General features: G+C 32.1%; 1 protein-coding gene across 1 annotated transcript in view; it reads left to right on the top strand.

The window, feature by feature from the left end:
- LOC148301476 (inactive dipeptidyl peptidase 10) overlaps nucleotides 1–18375 on the top strand; it is a 156912-nt gene that overhangs the window by 43893 nt on the left and 94644 nt on the right. Inside the window, exons 2-4 of the mRNA XM_088273183.1 lie at nucleotides 14185–14305; nucleotides 16718–16824; nucleotides 17673–17871. Coding sequence (XP_088129309.1) covers nucleotides 14201–14305; nucleotides 16718–16824; nucleotides 17673–17871 — 411 coding nt within the window. The 5' untranslated portion in view covers nucleotides 14185–14200. The remainder of the gene's footprint in view (nucleotides 1–14184; nucleotides 14306–16717; nucleotides 16825–17672; nucleotides 17872–18375) is intronic.

Raw genomic sequence — 18375 nt, 5'->3', positions numbered from 1 at the left:
CATCCCGAATCCGTTGGAATTATCTGGTATCTCCACGAATTCCTTCTCAGTGTACTTGTACACCATAAAGTTATTGTAGCAATTTTTATCGACCGAAAAAATCCCCAAAGACCTGTTGCCGAAGTTCTCTTCCATGACTATTTCGTCATCGTAATAATCTTCCGTGCTTACTTTCACTTCCAAAGTGACAAGTTGGCACAAATAAAACACAAGCCACAGTTGAATGTACATATCACTAGTATCAAACGTACTTTCTTTATTTACAACGGTTTTTTTTGGCAGGTTATATTTGGAGTTAAAATACGTTTAGCTGTCTTCTTTGAAATATTTTTCAAATATTAGAATTCAAATGATATTGTTTCTGGATAAGTACTTCACTATTCACCTTAATTAACACGTTATTTAGGTACTAAAATTTAAAATAAGATATATTTATAAGTACCTCTTAAAAGTTACGAATTACCATTTAAAATAAACTTGTTTTAATATTGTTAAAAATACTTAATATACATATCAAAATTACTAGCGCAGCTGGGGAAAGCGCTAGAAAAAATAATATTATATATTTTTCCTCATCGTGGCGATTGTGAAGTAGCTTTACGATGAAAGAGCTAGAGGATCAGCGTGTGGTACACAGTATAAGCAGGCAACACAAGCCAGGATCAAGCTTTCAAGATGATGACGTCTTGATTGATTAGCTAAAAAAATATTTATTTTCAGCGAATTTTTTTGAATGATGATAATAAACCTTTATTTTTATCATTTATGCTTAAATAAAGGTCAAGAATAATAATAACATTTATTAATTGATTTGGTAGTCACTTTGTGGTAATGTCTGGATTTGTGGTAAAACTAAGTAAAATTAAAATGACAAATTAAATAAAGATTAGGTATGTGACTTAATAATTATTATTATCAACACGTTTACAGTATTTCATGACGTACCACGTTCAATAACATTTTCTATTTTTACATAACTAACTAACTATCACACCGCTAATATGTAAAGGCAACTAGCCGTGATTCAAGTTGCGGCTGTTAGGCGTAATACGGCTCATCTTATAACTGGCCTCTATTATATACAATCACAGATTTTTCTTTATTTCTTTCCTTTACTGAAATATTCATTATCCAAATAGCCCCAACATTGCATTAATTTGATACATGGTTTGGCAAAAAGCATAATTTTAAGTTAACTATAAACTCATTTATCTCAAAATTACTGTTTTTAACATACGTTAGCGGCTATTTGCCTTTGCACATTAGACCGCTTTCCACGGGGGTAGGCAGATAAAGAATAAAAACACGTAACACTGCCTTTGCGAACATTTGTGCAAATTCATGCATCTCCTTATACATACCCGCCAACTATGTCAACTCCTGACCAGATTACTTTCACGTATTTAAATTCTTAATTAAGTTAGGTTTTCCTAAGTCTTCCTTTGCTTCTATTTCCAACTAGATTCACCTCATACAGAGGATGTATGGTGGCAGAATTAGGATTTCAAATTTAATTAAAAAATTATTTATTTCAATAACTTTTGCAAAGACAAAAAAAATCAGATTTTATCTCTTAAAAATTATTTAATTTAAATGTAGACCATCACGTTGGACATACTCTTGGAATCTGGCCTCAGTATTCCGTGCCACTCGCTGGAGAAGTGACGTCGGGATGCCATTAACTTCGCGAACGATATTTTCTTTTAGTGCAGAGATGGTCACGGTGGCAAATGGTATAAATATGAAATATTTTATGTTAGGTTTGTTTAAAATTTTAAAAAAAATTACTGAAAGAGTTTAACGTTATTCGTTTCAAAATCAGGGGCTGCTTAATTTTTTTTAGTCTAACCAACCTGGAGTAAATGTTAAAATTTCACTTTGGTGACAATATTTTGAGTGTGTCCATCATTGCGGACATTCTGCTTCCTGATAGCTGCTCTTTCTTAGTTTTATTTAATGTTTTCCATAGAATTATTGTTTCAAAGGTAATGTTTTTTTCTTTTTAAGCATTGTCCTATTATACACATTAAAAATAGTGCTTTCTGTTTTATTTAATGTCCATTTAATTAGACTTAGTCACTGCAATGCGTGGTCAAAAATAACTATTAGAAAATATTATTTGTAGTATCGATTATTTCATATGAATAAATTACAGGCATAATATATCGCCCACTCCTTTCAAGAACGTCATAAATCAAAAAACTTGATTTTTCAGGAGAACGTTTTTAAAGTTTAAAAATATAATACATTGTATTAAAAATAAATATCAAGCCACTTATTGAACTTTTTACTGTGCAACGGATCCATTCACAACTGAAAATTGACGATTTTTGATTTATGACGTTCTTGAAAGGAGTGAGCGATATGGTTACTATTTGATTATTTGTGGAGAATTCAAATGATGTTAGCTCAAGCGTATACCAGCCCCTAAACAAGCGGGCAAACCAGCGCCTAGAGATCAGCTTTCACTTTGGTCTCCTAGTAATATTTGCCGGGAAGATAACACACTCCAATTTTTCAAATTAGTCTTCCAACATGCTTCGCGGCTTATCGTGCGCACATTTTGCGGTCTTCTGTAAAAACGGAAGTGGAATAAACGAAAGCTGAGACAAAAGATAATAGTTTTTTGAAAATAAATAGTGAAAAGTTGAAGTGAGTGAAAAAATCACGTTTGTTACTATTATTATGAATAATAATAAAAAATATAATAAATAATAGATATTTATATAAATATTTATATATATATATATATATATATATATATATATATATATATATATATATATATATATATATATATATATATATATATATATATATATATATATATATATATATATATATATATATATATATATATATATATATATATATATTCATATATATATTTATATATATATATATATATATATATATATATATATATATATATATATATATATATATATATATAATATACATATATAAATATATATATATATATATATATAAATATATAAATTCATAATAAATTCGGGTTACAATTTTAAAATATTTTTATAATTTTTCTATTTAGTTTCTAACAATTTTTTGTTTGCAAGAGTGGCTCCAATAGTAAGCCGTGATCCTTTGTACTGTATTCGGGATTGTGGAGAGGAGCTCACAATGATATTATCACAATTTTTTAAATCCTTAGTTGAATTTGTCGCCACGAGAGAAAAATAAAAGCGATGAATTCTCGACGACAGTAATCGGTGTAAAATTGGCAAGAAACGTTAAAAGTTTTGTAACATTTTTATACGACAACTAGTGTATAACGTCTTATAATATAATAAAAACGTAAAATAGATGTAGGCGATCGAATTAAAAAATCGAATTATGTGTATAGCAACTTCCATAAAAAATCACTCAAATATTTACTTAATATTACCTGAATCGCGGGGCTGGTCACGTTTTCTTGATGTATTTTATGAAGGAGACAGCGCTTATTCTATATGATACAGTGCCCTATGCACCACTGTTTGCAGAAAACCTTAGAAAGTGAAAAAAAACATGAAAATTAGTCATTATTTTATTCGGGTATTGGATTGGATCAATTCGCAAATTTTATAAGAACCAGTGCGCAAAATTTATAGCGTACTGTTTATTTTTAGTTTCTAATTGGTATAAAACCAAATTAAGTTAATTTCAGTACGTAGAATATTATGATTGGATATAATAATTGACCAAAAAACTAGGAAAAAGTATAAAAAAACCTCTAGTATTATATATAACTATGATACCCGCTTCACCCGCAACGAAAGGTTGATGGTCCCAAGAGCGAACAATAAATATGGAAGTAGAAAATATCAATACGTATGTACATAATTCCGATAATTTTTAATTTATTGCCGGCGGAGGTACAGTGGGCAAACAAAATTATGGACCAAAGGCAAAATAAAAGTATGGGTCAACGATCAAGAATTAATATTGTAAAAATTGTTAAAGAAAATACTAATATTTCTTTAATTTTCTTTTTCTTTTTTATATTATGTTAAAATAGAAGGATGAAAGTAGACTGAATGCAGTCGAAATGCGATCTCTCAGAAGAATGTGCGACAAAACGATGTATGATAGATGTGCGAATAGTGAAATAAGGAAGGAATGCAAAGCTGAGATAAGCATTATCGATAAAATTAAGAAAGGTGTGTTGAGATGGTTTGGACATGTGGAACGAATGAGTGAGGGAAGAACGGTAAAACGGATTTATGAGGCGAATGTTAGTGGGAAAAGAAGCAGAGGAAGACCGAGAAAAACATGGCACGATCAGGTATGCCAAATACTTGAAAGTGGTCAGGTTAGGAGTCGTGACAATCGGCGGGTATGTATGAGGAGATGCATGAACGTGGAAGAGGCGAAGAATGTTTGCAAGGACAGAGTGGTGTGGCGCTCTATTCCCTGCGGGGAAGCGGCGTGATGGTTAGTTTTTAAAAAAGATGAATATTAAATAAAATAAAAAAAGTATTTTTAAAGAACTCCATCGGCAAGATACATAAAGGTGCCTTGGTGGGTCTCTACACTATGATGATAATGTTTATGAATTTATAAATTAATGTATGTTTTTGTACATATTTTTATTTTTAAATTAAAAAAAAATCATGAAAATTGATTTTTAAAGATTGTCATCAAAAAAATTAAAAGGTGTGAAAAAGTATCGAATATCATTCCAATCGGATAACCGAATAAGTAACAGTTACTATTAGTCACATCTCTAATCATAGTATCAAAGTATGAATCGTCTTTCCACAGATTATTTCAGAGTTTTCAGACGCCAATTACCCCAATTTTTATGTGGGACGTTTTTGTCAAGTATAATAAATCTGAAAATTTCCAATGTTTATCTTAATTCATACTTTAATCGTTTATTAAACGGCGCTACATTATTTTCCGGATTGTTATTTTTACAACTAGTTTTGAAAGAAACATAAATCGTAGAGAATTCTCTAGGTCCGCTTTGATGTCAACCTTGGCCAAAGTGGGTCAAGGATTGAATGCTTCATATATGATATTTAATTATAATAGGAGACAAGTGTTTGACAAAGTTGAAGCAAAGCTTGGCACTCCCTTTCATTTGTATATAGGCAGAAGTACAAGTGATGAAAGTAGTTTGAATGCAGTCGAAATGCGATGTGCGGCATAAACAATGTATGATCGGTTGTAGCAAAAAAAACTATCAGCTAAATTCAATTTATTCAATTCAATTCAATTTATTCAATAAAAAAATGTATATATACATAACAAACAATATTCAAGGCGCATTAAAAGTAAGCAATAAGACTTAAAGGTGTAGAAGAATCCCGCTTCGGAAAACTCCTTCGGGCACATGGAACAGATCAATATCCAATGTGATATTGTTCAACATAGCGGTAGCTCTTCCTACAGGCATAACCATCGGCAGGTTGGTCCTATGTATAGGAATGTGAAACAATCTATGCCGACGCTGTCTTAGGTAACTATCGGGAACATACAGACCAATGCTCTGGATAATTTCAGGATTATCGATCATAAAATAGAGATTCATGGCGGAGTCCTGGTTGGAACCCCCTATGAATAGAATTTATGGATGGGGTTTTCAAAAGAGGGATGAAGGAAGACAGAATGCAGTAAAAATGCGATCCTTTAGACGAATGTGCTGCAAAATCATATATTACCAGTTAGAGCAAATAAAAATCCATCAGTGAAAGCTATACTGGCTTGTGTTATAGCTATACTGGAAGTGTCTTAATGGAGTTGGCAAAAAAGGATGAAAATTGACTGAATGCAGTCAAAATGCGATCTCTCAGACGAATCTGGGTAAAAACGACGGTATGATAATGTTCGATCGGTGAAATATAGAAAGAGTGTAAGGCTGAGATAAGCATCAACAATAAACTTGAGAAAAGTGGGCTGAGATGGTTTGGATATGTGGAACGAATGATTGAAGAAAGAACGGTAAAATTATTTTATGAGGCGAATAGTTAGAGATAAGAGCAAAGGAAGACCGACGAAAACTTGACATGATCAAGTATTTCAAAAATGAAATTGAATGTGGTCAGGTTGGGAGTCAAAATCATCATTGGGTATGTATAATATGAGGAGATGTATGAATGTACAAGGACGAAAAGTATTTGGAATGACAGAGCGGTTCGGAATTCTATTTTCTCTGCCTAACCCTGCGGAAAAGCAACGTGATGGTTAGTTAACCAGTTAGTAAGGTACTCTTAAAAAATTTATAAATTCTTGATCGAAAATCGAAAAAGTCGAAGCTCACAAAAACATGTATTGAGAATGAACCACAATTGTCAAGTTCTCTCATTCTCATTTTTCTATTAACTTCCTTCGTGAATAGACCGGAAGTAGACTCAATCGGCCGATTTCCTTATCATCTTCCGTAGCGTCGTCCTAGCTCGGTAAACTATCAGCTGTTCAAGTATTCGAAAGTAAAAGCCAAAAAACATAGTTTATTAATTCATATTTTAATAGTCAATTTAATATAATAACAAAAACAACTGCATAGTTTTATTTCCACAAATCATATATTTTATTTGACTAGCTACAGGGTTTCGTCATCCGACTGATAATATCAGTAATGACAAAATCCAGTGACGGGTTAAATAAAACACATATATATATATATATATATATATATATATATATATATATATATATATATATATATATATATATATATATATATATATATATATATATATATATATATATATAAATATATATATTTATATATATATATATATATATATATATATATATATATATATATATATATATATATATATATATATATATATATATATATATATATATATATATATATATATATATATATATATATATAAATAATAATATGTAAAGTGGGTGTATAATAATAAAATAAACAATGTGTTGCTTTGTAATTAAAGTATATTCTTAATTTATCTTTATAATTTTTCTATCTATCTATCTCATTCTGACAGTTCAGAATAATATATTTTTTCTATCTGATGTCTTTTGTTTTATTCAGCGCGACGCATGCGACATCTGGTGGTAGAACTGTTTTATGTAGGTACTATTTGTAAGTACTTAATAAAATGTATAGGTAGGTACTTAGGTATTTTATTACATATATATATATATATATATATATATATATATATATATATATATATATATATATATATATATATACATATATATATATAAATATATATATATATATATATATATATATATATATATATATATATATATATATATATATATATATATATATATTTATATAAATATATATATATATATATATATATATATATATATATATATATATATATATATATATATATATATATATATATATATATATATATATATATATATATATATATATATATATATATATATATATATATATATATATATATATATATATATATATATACATATATATATAGATATATGGGTTAGATTGCAAAAATATTTTTAATTAAAATTTCACATGGTAAATACCATTATTGGTTGAAATCTATTATGAAATATGTAACGATGTATTCCGCATCATTTTCAAACACCGTATGTGAAAAAGAGTTGTATCCATAAAACGTTGAAGGATGAAGAGGAGCTCGTAGCCATTTCTATTTTTAAAATTAATTAGTATTATTTAAAAAATATATACATCTGAAAACATGGACAGTAGTAGTAGTAGAAGTAGTAGGGGAGAGGTTTTACGGATGCATCGAAACAAGTGTGGTTATAAATTTTAATAATAACTAATATTTACCTAGTTTAATTGAATTAAAAATTGAAAGATATTTCCATAAAATGACTGCCAAATCAATAAATGAAATTGCAAAAATATTACTTATTATAAGCTGATTTTTAAAATAAATATACTACAATTTTCAAATTGTACTCTGTGAAACGGGCACGGTCACCAGAAGTGACTTTGTCTCTATAATGACGCCTAAATTTAGCCACTGTGTCAATGATATACATTCTATATATAAAATATAAAATCGCACGAATATCTTCTATTTGCGTGCGGGTATGACAGTGAAAGAAATGGAAAAGTAAGCTAGAAACATTTGCATTTTTGAAAAGTAAATTGAAATAAATAAATTATAAAAAATACCCTCATATAATATAGTAGTACCTATTACATATTACGAGTGTTAAATTTCGAAAGAATGTAACAAAACAATATAATGTTTAAATTTAATAATACTCATATATTATTTCATTTCACATACAAAAATCCATTCTATAATGAAATTATATAAAGCCATAATATATAAAAAGATTTAAATTGCCATATGCTCTTAATTACTTCAAATTTCAAATAATATTCAAATAGTAAAAAAACACTATTTAGTGGTAAAAACCACTATTAAAGGAAATTAAAAGTAAAAATAAATAGATATTCACGAGTATAACCATAAAGTAATTGCCAAATTGACAATTTATTTTTTCAATTAAATTTTAAATATTCGCATGATATTCATAACAAAACTTACTATCACGTAGTATCCCGTAGGGATAGGCAGAGAGATTTAGAACGCCACACCAATCTGCCTTTTCAAACAATCTTCGCCTCTTCCACATTCATGAATCTCCTTATACATATCCGCCGATTAATCGGCTACTTGATCAAACCACTTTCACGTATTTAAAATATTTGATTATGCCAAGTCTTCCTCTGCTTCTATTACCAACAACTTTAGCCACCTAATTTTTTTAAACTTTATTTTCTTCACTCATACGATTCACATACCCAAACCATCTCAACACACCTCTCTGAATTTCCATTTCATTTACATTCAAGGTTTTTAAAAATACTATGTAACAGTGCAGGTGCAAGATTTTATGAAATTCAGATCTTCGTATTGATTTCCTACATCCTTTATAACATTCTTTAAAAGCAATGAGCAAATGCTGAGAAGTCCTGATTGGCCCACACTACATAATCTCTCCAGTTCCCAACACAGATGAAAATAAATAGTTACAAGAAACAAAAATCCACTTAATGATGTATAAACCTTGCACATAATAAGTCAGGCAAATAATACATGTAACTCCCATCTAAAAATAACATTATTTAAAGCCGTATATTTTTAACAAATAAATAAAAAATACCAAAGCTATTTTTATACATTTGTGATGGATTTTAAAAAAATGGCGGCTGACTTGATTTCACGTTTTGTCCCGGCCCTTAGACATTTCAGTGTAATCTTAGGAGAAATCAAAGTGAGATCCTTTCTCCCCATCCCCACGCGCCCTATTACCTTGGTGACGTCATCTGTGACGTAGTCTTTGACCTTTAACCCCGCCGAGCCGAATATATACCTCCTATTTTAAATTCTTCTTGGAAGCTAAGGAGGCAGCAAGGAAGATTGTTATTTTTGATTGGATTGGATATGACTACACATCAAATATTTATTGACGGGTATATCTGTTTGGTAAAATAAGTTTATGAGGGCATTATACCACGCGAAATAGCCCCATTTATTCGAAAACATATTCGATATCGGGCTATCCTTTGTTTAATACAGTAGTCAAGGGTTAAATTGAATATCGCCCTTTGCATACATGCCCTTAATATTTTTTAAACCTAATATCGCTTAATATTTTTTAAACCTAATAAAGCAAATAAAAAGCAAATAAAAAAGCAAATAAAAATCTATCAGCGGAAGCTAAACTGGCAGTGCACAACGGAGTCCTGGTTCCAACTCTAATGTATGGAAGTGAAACATGGAGTTGGCAAAAGAAGGATGAAAGTAGACTGAATGCAGTCGAAATGCGATCTCTCAGAAGAATGTGCGACAAAACGATGTATGATAGATGTGCGAATAGTGAAATAAGGAAGGAATGCAAAGCTGAGATAAGCATTATCGATAAAATTAAGAAAGGTGTGTTGAGATGGTTTGGACATGTGGAACGAATGAGTGACGAAAGAACGGTAAAACAAATTTATGAGGCGAATGTTAGAGGGAAAAGAAGCAGAGGGAAAAAAAGAAGAAAAAACATGGCACGATCAGGTATGCCAAATACTTGAAAGTGGTCAGGTTTGGAGTCGAAACAATCGGCGGGTATGTATGAGGAGATGCATGAACGTGGAAAAGGCGATTGCAAGGACAGAGTGGTGTGGCGCTCTATTCTCTCTGCCTACCCCTGCGGGGAAGCGGCGTGATGGTTAGTTAGTTAGTTAGTTTATATCGCTCGTTTGGTGCAACAATGGCGTAATTACACTTTTATAAATATTACATGACATGCCATTCAGACGCTGTAGCAATAGAAATGGCGCCATTTTACTTAATTCTAGAATGGCACTCGCGGCATCTCGCAGCATTTCACGACAAAATCAATTCTATCGATATTTCTCCCGATGTAAATAATCTTTCCGCACATGTTGACATATGTTATTTGTTTTAAAAAACGTGTAATTACGTAATTGTTGCATCAAATTAGCGATATATGCCTAAATACAACACATAAACAAACTCAAATAAATTTTAACCTCCATTTTTAACACAAAATTTTTAATGCGTCATTTTTTTTTCATTTTGTTTGGATTGTCCACTGCTATTTAAATATTGATAATATATCATAGATAAAGAAGAATATGGATGTCTGGGTATACACAGGGTTTACGACATGTCATGGTTTAACTGATCGCTGTTTGAAAAACACAGATCGCTTTTCAATTTATGTATTAAATGTACCAAACGCTGATCTTTTGAGTATATTAAGTTGTATATTACTGTTGAAAAAAGACATAAAAATCAATTTTGTGACATTTTTTTTGCCTGAAAATGCCATAACTAGATGAAACAATTCATTTGAGACATTCGTTTGCCATTACTAGGCAAAAGAATTGTCAAAAAACGATTTTTAAATGTTTTTTTTTTACAATAAAATACAACTTAGACTCAAAAATCTGAGTTTGATTAAACATTTACTACGTTAATTATAATTTAGACCTAGTTTCACATACGGTGTGTGAAAATGTTGCCGAATTCATCGAAACACGTGTCACAGTATATTCTAAGGAATACCACCATATTGGTATTTACCAAGTAAATACTGTGGCAAATAAACTTAAATTTAAAAAGAGCGTTTTCTCATCGCCTTTTAGAAATTTTAAGAAATTTATTTATATATTTAAACTTCGTGAACAGAAAATAAATAAGTACATCGGCAGGCTTATTGATAGAAAGCCATATCTTCAAACTTAATAAATAATGGTTTTCACGAAATTAAACTTAAATTTAAAAAGAGCTTTTTCCCATTCCCGTGTTAACTTTATCAAGGGGTGGAGTCGCAATATTTTGTGGCTGTCACAAGTTAATTAGAAAATAGTTGGTTACTTTACGGTCATAAATAATTTATAGCAAACACCAATGTTGGTTATATCTCGCGTTAAACCTCCCGGTTGAGTAATGCGTTGTCAAATACCCACCCTAGAAATGATTATATGGACGGAGTGGATGAAATAAGGGTGTAGAACAAAGGATTGCAAACCTACACGTTTGATTACTTATCAATATCCTTGTCTTGCGCCATTTTTCCTTAAATACGTTTTTTTTACAAATCGTGAAAAGGTTTAAAGCGTATGGAATACTCAGCGTACTTATATAATTGCAGTTATGTAAAAAAAAACTAACTAACCATCATGCTGCTTCTCTCCAGGGGTAGGCAGAGAGAATAGAGCTGTCTTTGCAACCAATCTTCGCCTCTTCCACATCCATGCATACATAGCCTCATGTTCCTAATGCATACCCGCCGATTATTCGAACTCCTGACCACTTTCAAGTATTTAAAATACTTGATCATCCCAAGTTTTCCTCGGTCTTCCTCTCCTTGTATTAGCAACCGCATTCGCCTCATAAATTTTCTACACTCTTTCGTTTCACATGCCCAAATCATCTCAACACACCTTACTGAATTTTATCGATAATGCTTATCTCAGCCTTGCATTCTCTCCTTATATCACCATTCAAACATCTATCATACAAAGTTGTGCTGCACATTCGTGCGAGGGAATGCATTTCGACTTCTTTTCAGTCTACTTACTTTCATCCTTCTTTTGCTTACTTCATGTCTCACCTCCATACGTTACATTTTAGTATCTTAATATTTTTTTAAATCAGAATATTGGACACTTTAAATGTTTGTGACAATATATTTACTACTACTACCATCACGCCGTTTACCTGGAGGGGTAGGCAGAGAGGATGGAACACCACACTCTTCTGTCCTGACATACACTCCTCGCCTCCTTCACATCCATACATCTAGTCATACATGCCCTCCGATTACGCAGACTTTTGACACCGCCAGATTTTAGGTTCTGATTGATCTGATCGTGCCAAGTCTTTTTCGGTCGTCCTCGTTCTGTTTTCCCTCTCACATTCGCCACAAATATTTTCTTTGTCATTCTCTCGTTATATAATATATTTAAAAAAATTATCTCTGTTCTATTCTCTCCGCCTAGAAGCGTCGCGATGGTTAGTTTAGTTTTATTTATATTATTTTTTGACATCTCATCAAAGATGAAGAAGAATATGGAAGTCTGGGCATTTACGGGGCTTACGACCGTCATAGGCTGGTTTAAGTGATCACTTTACACACGTGTAACATTCACCAATTCTACCCATTATTGACAACCACACTACTCAAATTCTTGGAAGTTCTATAAATATGAACCAATTTAGAAACCTTGTTCATATATATAGAATTTATTTTTTAGTTTTATTTAAGTTTAATTTAAAATAACAGTGGTAGCAACAGATTATCATGTGCAACATATGATAAATTGCAGTTTCTCGAAATGGTAATACACTTTATCATATACTGCAGCCGTCTGCATTATATTGCATCAATTTTTGAGGATCACTTCTATGAATATCAATATTTCGCCCGCCTGAGGTGCATTTCCAATCATTTTCCATCTGAATTCCCGTTCGAATCTTACGTCTCCCTTGATACTTGATACAGTATTGCTTGCAATTGGAAATATTCTAAGCCGGCTACTTGCATATAATATTTCAAGACGTCACATAAATCAGCTAAGATTTTTCATCATATTAAATTGTTAACCCATATATTTTTTCCTTTTTATCTATTTGATATTTCATTTATTCGAACCCTTATCCGCAACCCAATGGTGCATAGGGCACTGCGTCATATACATGCAGTGTTATCTATTAGTAGTGTGCTAGATATTTCTACAGGGTGGCGCAAAATTGATCACCCTACTGAAAGACCTTATAATTTTTACTAATGGTGTCGCACGTCAATTATATTTGACGCATGTAAATAGAAAGCTTCAGTTTAAAAAAAAAATTAAAGTGGCGCAAAATTGATTAGAAAAAATGAAATTCGTCAAGTGGCTGCCGCCAGTGTTGATGAAACATGTGTGCCCTTTTTCATCAATGTGTTAGTATACTGTTGCTGTCTAGTTCACAATTCGCTCACTCCTTTCAAGAACGTCATAAATCAAAAAACTTGAATTTTCAGGATAACGTTTTTAAAGTTAAAAAATATAATGCAATGTATTAAAAATAAATATCAAGCCACTTATTGAACTTTTTACTGTGCAACAGATCTTTTTAGGTAAAACCTGAAGGCTATTTCTTCATTTGAAAAGTATTTAGTGCATTTAAAAAAAATTAAACGATACCCTTTCTTCAAAATGCAAAAACGACACTTTCTGCCCTGTAGTGGGAAAATATTAAGTTAAAAATATGAATCTTTTTCTGGGATATAGAACGTTTTCTGGGCATTCCGAAAACATGCACAACTGAAAATTGACGATTTTTGATTTATGACGTTCGATGTCAAATATGATTGATGTATAACTTAGAAAAATTATATATATGTACTCGTGTATATACAATATACATATATATATATATATATATATATATATATATATATATATATATATATATATATACACATGTATTTACGTGTACATATATATATATATATATGTATATATATATATATATATATATATATATATATATATATATATATATATATATATATATATATATATATATATATATCCTTTGAGTTCCACGTTGAGTACGGCTGATCCTGGTATATGTATTAATCATTTTTACGTATATGTCCGTATTCTGGATATTCACATTGTCAGATAACTAATTGGAATATTGTTGTACGTTTCAGGGAGTGAGGGGGGCGCATGCACGCCACCGGGCACACGGACCGCTCCGGCGGGGCCGGGGGCTCCTGGCGCCTGCCCCCAGATGAGACTCTCCAGGTAGCGGATCCCAAGAGCAAGGAGGAGGTAAGACTCACTATGTCATGTCTGTTCTCATCCACGTCCCTGTCTTGGGGGGAATGTTTCTTTAGAGGTTTACAAATTCAGATTTCCTGAAATAAATTCATGGTGGCACCACCGTGTGGCATGTTGCGCCATCTTGTTGAAACCACAGCTCAGTCACATAAATGCCATTCAACTGATGTTCGAAGAATTCAGTAATCATGGTTCTGTAGCGCTCTCTATTGACCGTAACATTCTGGGCGGCATCGTTTGAAAAAAAAATGGGCCAATGATTCCACCATTCATTGAATTTTAATGGATGCAAGGGCGTCTAGACAAAGGCTTCTGGGTTTTCTCCACTCCAAATTCGGCAATTCTGCTTGTTGGCATAGCCATTCAACAAAAATGTGCGTCATCAGTAAACAACAAAAAAAATGCGTTGAAAAAGAGGATCAAACTGAATATTGTTTTCGGCCCATTCATCGAACCTACGACGCGCATAATGGTCATTCAGCCTATTCATGGTGAAATGGCAAAACGTACTGACTACAAATCAACTGTCAACTGTCAAATTGACAGTCCTTAGAAATACATTTGATTTGATTTGACAGAAATATATTAATTTGTTGAATTTTGGGTCAATAACACTATTCAATAATGCATTACTCGCACCATTCTAACCAATAATACCAAAGTTTAGAATAAATTGTCAACTGTTGATGATTTACGATTAGATTCAGGTGTACAAAGTGCCGATTTTGCACATTTGTGCGATGAATAGGTTCTGCAATAGTCCGTCCGATTGACCAATAGCCTTCAGCAGTGCTGTATTGTAGTTCATTCAGTATTCAAGGTACCTGCAAGTTTCGGCTGGGCGGAGTGCTCCATATAGAAAATGTCGGGTGCATAAATCACAGCTGTCATTCTCCACGCGTGCCTTACTGTATTTCACCTAAAACATGGGACGTGGTATAAATTAACGATATATTTCATATATTTCATTTACTTGGGAAAAATCTGATATAAGAGTACAGTAAACTCCCCTATACTATTGACATAGGTACCTATCCCTTTGTCTTAGGGCTGTATTTTTACGTTTTAACTAGCGAAAATGACTAATTAATAATTTAAAATTAAAATACAATTAAAAAACTTTAACTTGCCTAACGACCCCTTCGATAACACGGTACCTATTTCAGCGTTATAGGGGGGTTTACTGTACACAATACGCAAATGGCGCTTTTTAATTTTTTAATTATTTTTATTATTTCATTTTTTTGTTAAACATATACGTACTGTTATGTATATGTATGTTTAAACAAACATATCGCTCACTCCTTTCAACAACGTCATAAATAAAAAAAAAACTTGTTTTTTCAGGAGATCGTTTTTAAAGTTTAAGAATATAATCAAATGTATTAAAAGTAAATATCAAGCCACTTATTAAACTTTTTTCTGTGCAACAGATCTTTTTAGGTAAAACCTTAAGGTTTTTTTTTACATTTGAAAAATATGAAGTGTATTAAAAAAAAAAAAAAAACAATAAATTTTATTCAAAATGCAAAAACAACACTTTCTGCCCTGTAGCGGGTAAATATTAAGTTAAATATATGCTGCTTTCGCTGGGATATAGTACATTTTCGGGCATTCCGAAAATATGCACAACTGAAAATTGATGATTTTTATTATAAATAACGTTGTTGAAAGGAGTGAGCGATATATACAACCATTTATTTATAAATTCATAGACTTGATTTTCCGAGGGATTAGAATTTATTTATAGATTTGGCGTTTAATTTGTAGAACTCCACTTTAATTGAATAAAATCAAGCACTGGTTTCTATAGTCTATTAAATTGTATTATGTCACAATCAAACACTGATTTTCAAACTATACTAAATTGTATTGTTAAAAGCACATAAAAATAAAAATTGTGACAGTTGTTTCGCATTGTTATGGCATTTTCAAACTAAAGTTTTTTTAGTAAAACTTTTTTTCCTAGAATTTTAACCTACCAATGGTTATACTCAATGGTTACTCGATCGCATCTCCTTGTGTATTGAGTTTTTAATCCCACATTCATAGTTTATTTCAATTGGTTCCTTTAAAAACGATAGATAAAGGTTTCACTGGATATGTTTTTCAATGCCTCAAGTTGGGCAGCGGCTACGATTTTTTTTAAGGAATAACCCTATCACAGGCTTGTCTGCAGGTAGGATAATAAGGATAGGGAAGGTAAATGTGAAAAATACATCACAGACACCCAGACCAATTGAAAATATTTTTCTCTTGAATTTATTTTGCAATTGGCTGGAATCAAACCCGCGACGCCAGTTTCGCAGTCAAGCGTCTACCCAACCACTTTTAAACAGTTGAAAACTAGGATATAGAATATGAGTCCCTAAGGATGATTTTAATAACGCTGTTTTTTTCCAGGATTTGGTTTATCCGGGAGATGGCCACAATTGGAGAAGTATCATCTTTTCATTGATGGTCATTGGGATGGTCATTGCGGGAATTGTCACGGCTATCTACTTATTAGGGTGAGTTTGTTTAGTGTCGAAAATTGGCGTATATTATATTATCTTGAATAATACAGCACATTATATTAATATTTATTTCAAGTATTTGAAATGCAGAATTAGAATTTAATGCCACCTCCGTAGTGTAATGGTCAGCACGCTCGGCTACCGTTCAGGAGGTCCCGGGTTCGATTCCCAGGGGGGTCAAATAAATATAAGTGATTTTTTCACTCTAAAATTTATTCAATATTACCTGAAGCGGAGGGCTGATCACCTTTCGTTCGTGTGTTAACGATCAAGATAACACTGTGTTTGTATAATGCAGTGCCCTATGCACCGTTGGGGTGCGGGCAAGGGTTTGAAAATTGAAATTTGAAATACATGATCATACCAAGTTTTTCAATACATGGTCATGGCAGACAGCACGCTGTCTGACATGAGCATGTGCTGTGTGCATTTACTTTACGTTCAACAAATGGTGCTGCCATTGAGGTAAAGTAAATTGTTGTAAAGTAAAAAAAACATGATTTTACCTGTCAACTTTCAACTCTTAAGTTATTGACCCATTTCATAGCAATGAGGGAATAACTTTACAAGATTTAAGATATGTGATCATTTTATTTTCAAACATTTACTTTGTCTAGTAGTCATCTCCTTTTGAGCGTGTCATGTCAGATCCCAAAGTCTACTATCACTTGAGAGTAATTGTCCCTGCCTTGGGCAGCTCTAAACAGCCCCTCGACGGTTTGATCCCCGTCCAATCTCGTATATTCTGGAGCCAGATCTATCTCTCTTCTGCTTACACCTCGTTGATTTTCTTTTTTGCTTCTACATTCCTTCTACCTCACTCATAACGTTGATGTTTTCAGTTACGTGGATGAGTTGCTGTACTGGTCAGGGCAGCGCATGCGCTTCGAGGAGTTTCTCCGCGGAGAGCTGTCTCCGCAGCGGCTGCCACCAGCTTGGGTGTCCCCCACCCACTTCGTCTTCCAGGCTGATGACGGTGGCCTGGCCGTGCTGGACACGGCCAACGACACCATCACAACCCTCGTCACTAATCATACTCTTGTAAGTCAATTATACCAAACTGTCACAACCCTTGTCAACTAATCATACTCTTGTAAGTCAATTATACCAAACTGTCACAACCCTTGTCAATTAATCATACTCTTGCAAGTCAATTATACCAAACTATCACAGCCCTGGTCTCTAATCATACTCTTGTAAGTCAATTATTGGAACACTCTCCTTATCATTAAATTATTGGAAACTATCATAACTCTCGTCACAAGTATCTTATAAGTCAACTAATTCAACCCTCGTCACTTGTTATACTCTTGAATTTCATTTATTGGAAATCAATTATATCAAACTGTCACAACCCTTGTCAACTAATCATACTCTTGTAAGTCAATTATTGGAACACTTTCCTTATCTTTCAATTATTGGAAACTATCACAACTCTCGTCACAAGTATCTAATAAGTCAACTTACTCAACCTTCGTCACTTATTATACTCTTGAAAGTCATTAACTGGAAACTATCACAACCCTTGTCACTAACCATACTCTT

Source organism: Brachycentrus maculatus, unplaced genomic scaffold, assembly GCF_059751285.1.
Source record: "Brachycentrus maculatus isolate JH-2025_06_01 unplaced genomic scaffold, ASM5975128v1 h1tg000559l, whole genome shotgun sequence".
NCBI classification, from domain to species: Eukaryota; Metazoa; Arthropoda; class Insecta; order Trichoptera; family Brachycentridae; genus Brachycentrus; species Brachycentrus maculatus.
The sequence above is the reverse complement of the archived record's forward strand: the minus strand, read 5'-3'. Positions and strand labels throughout refer to the sequence as shown.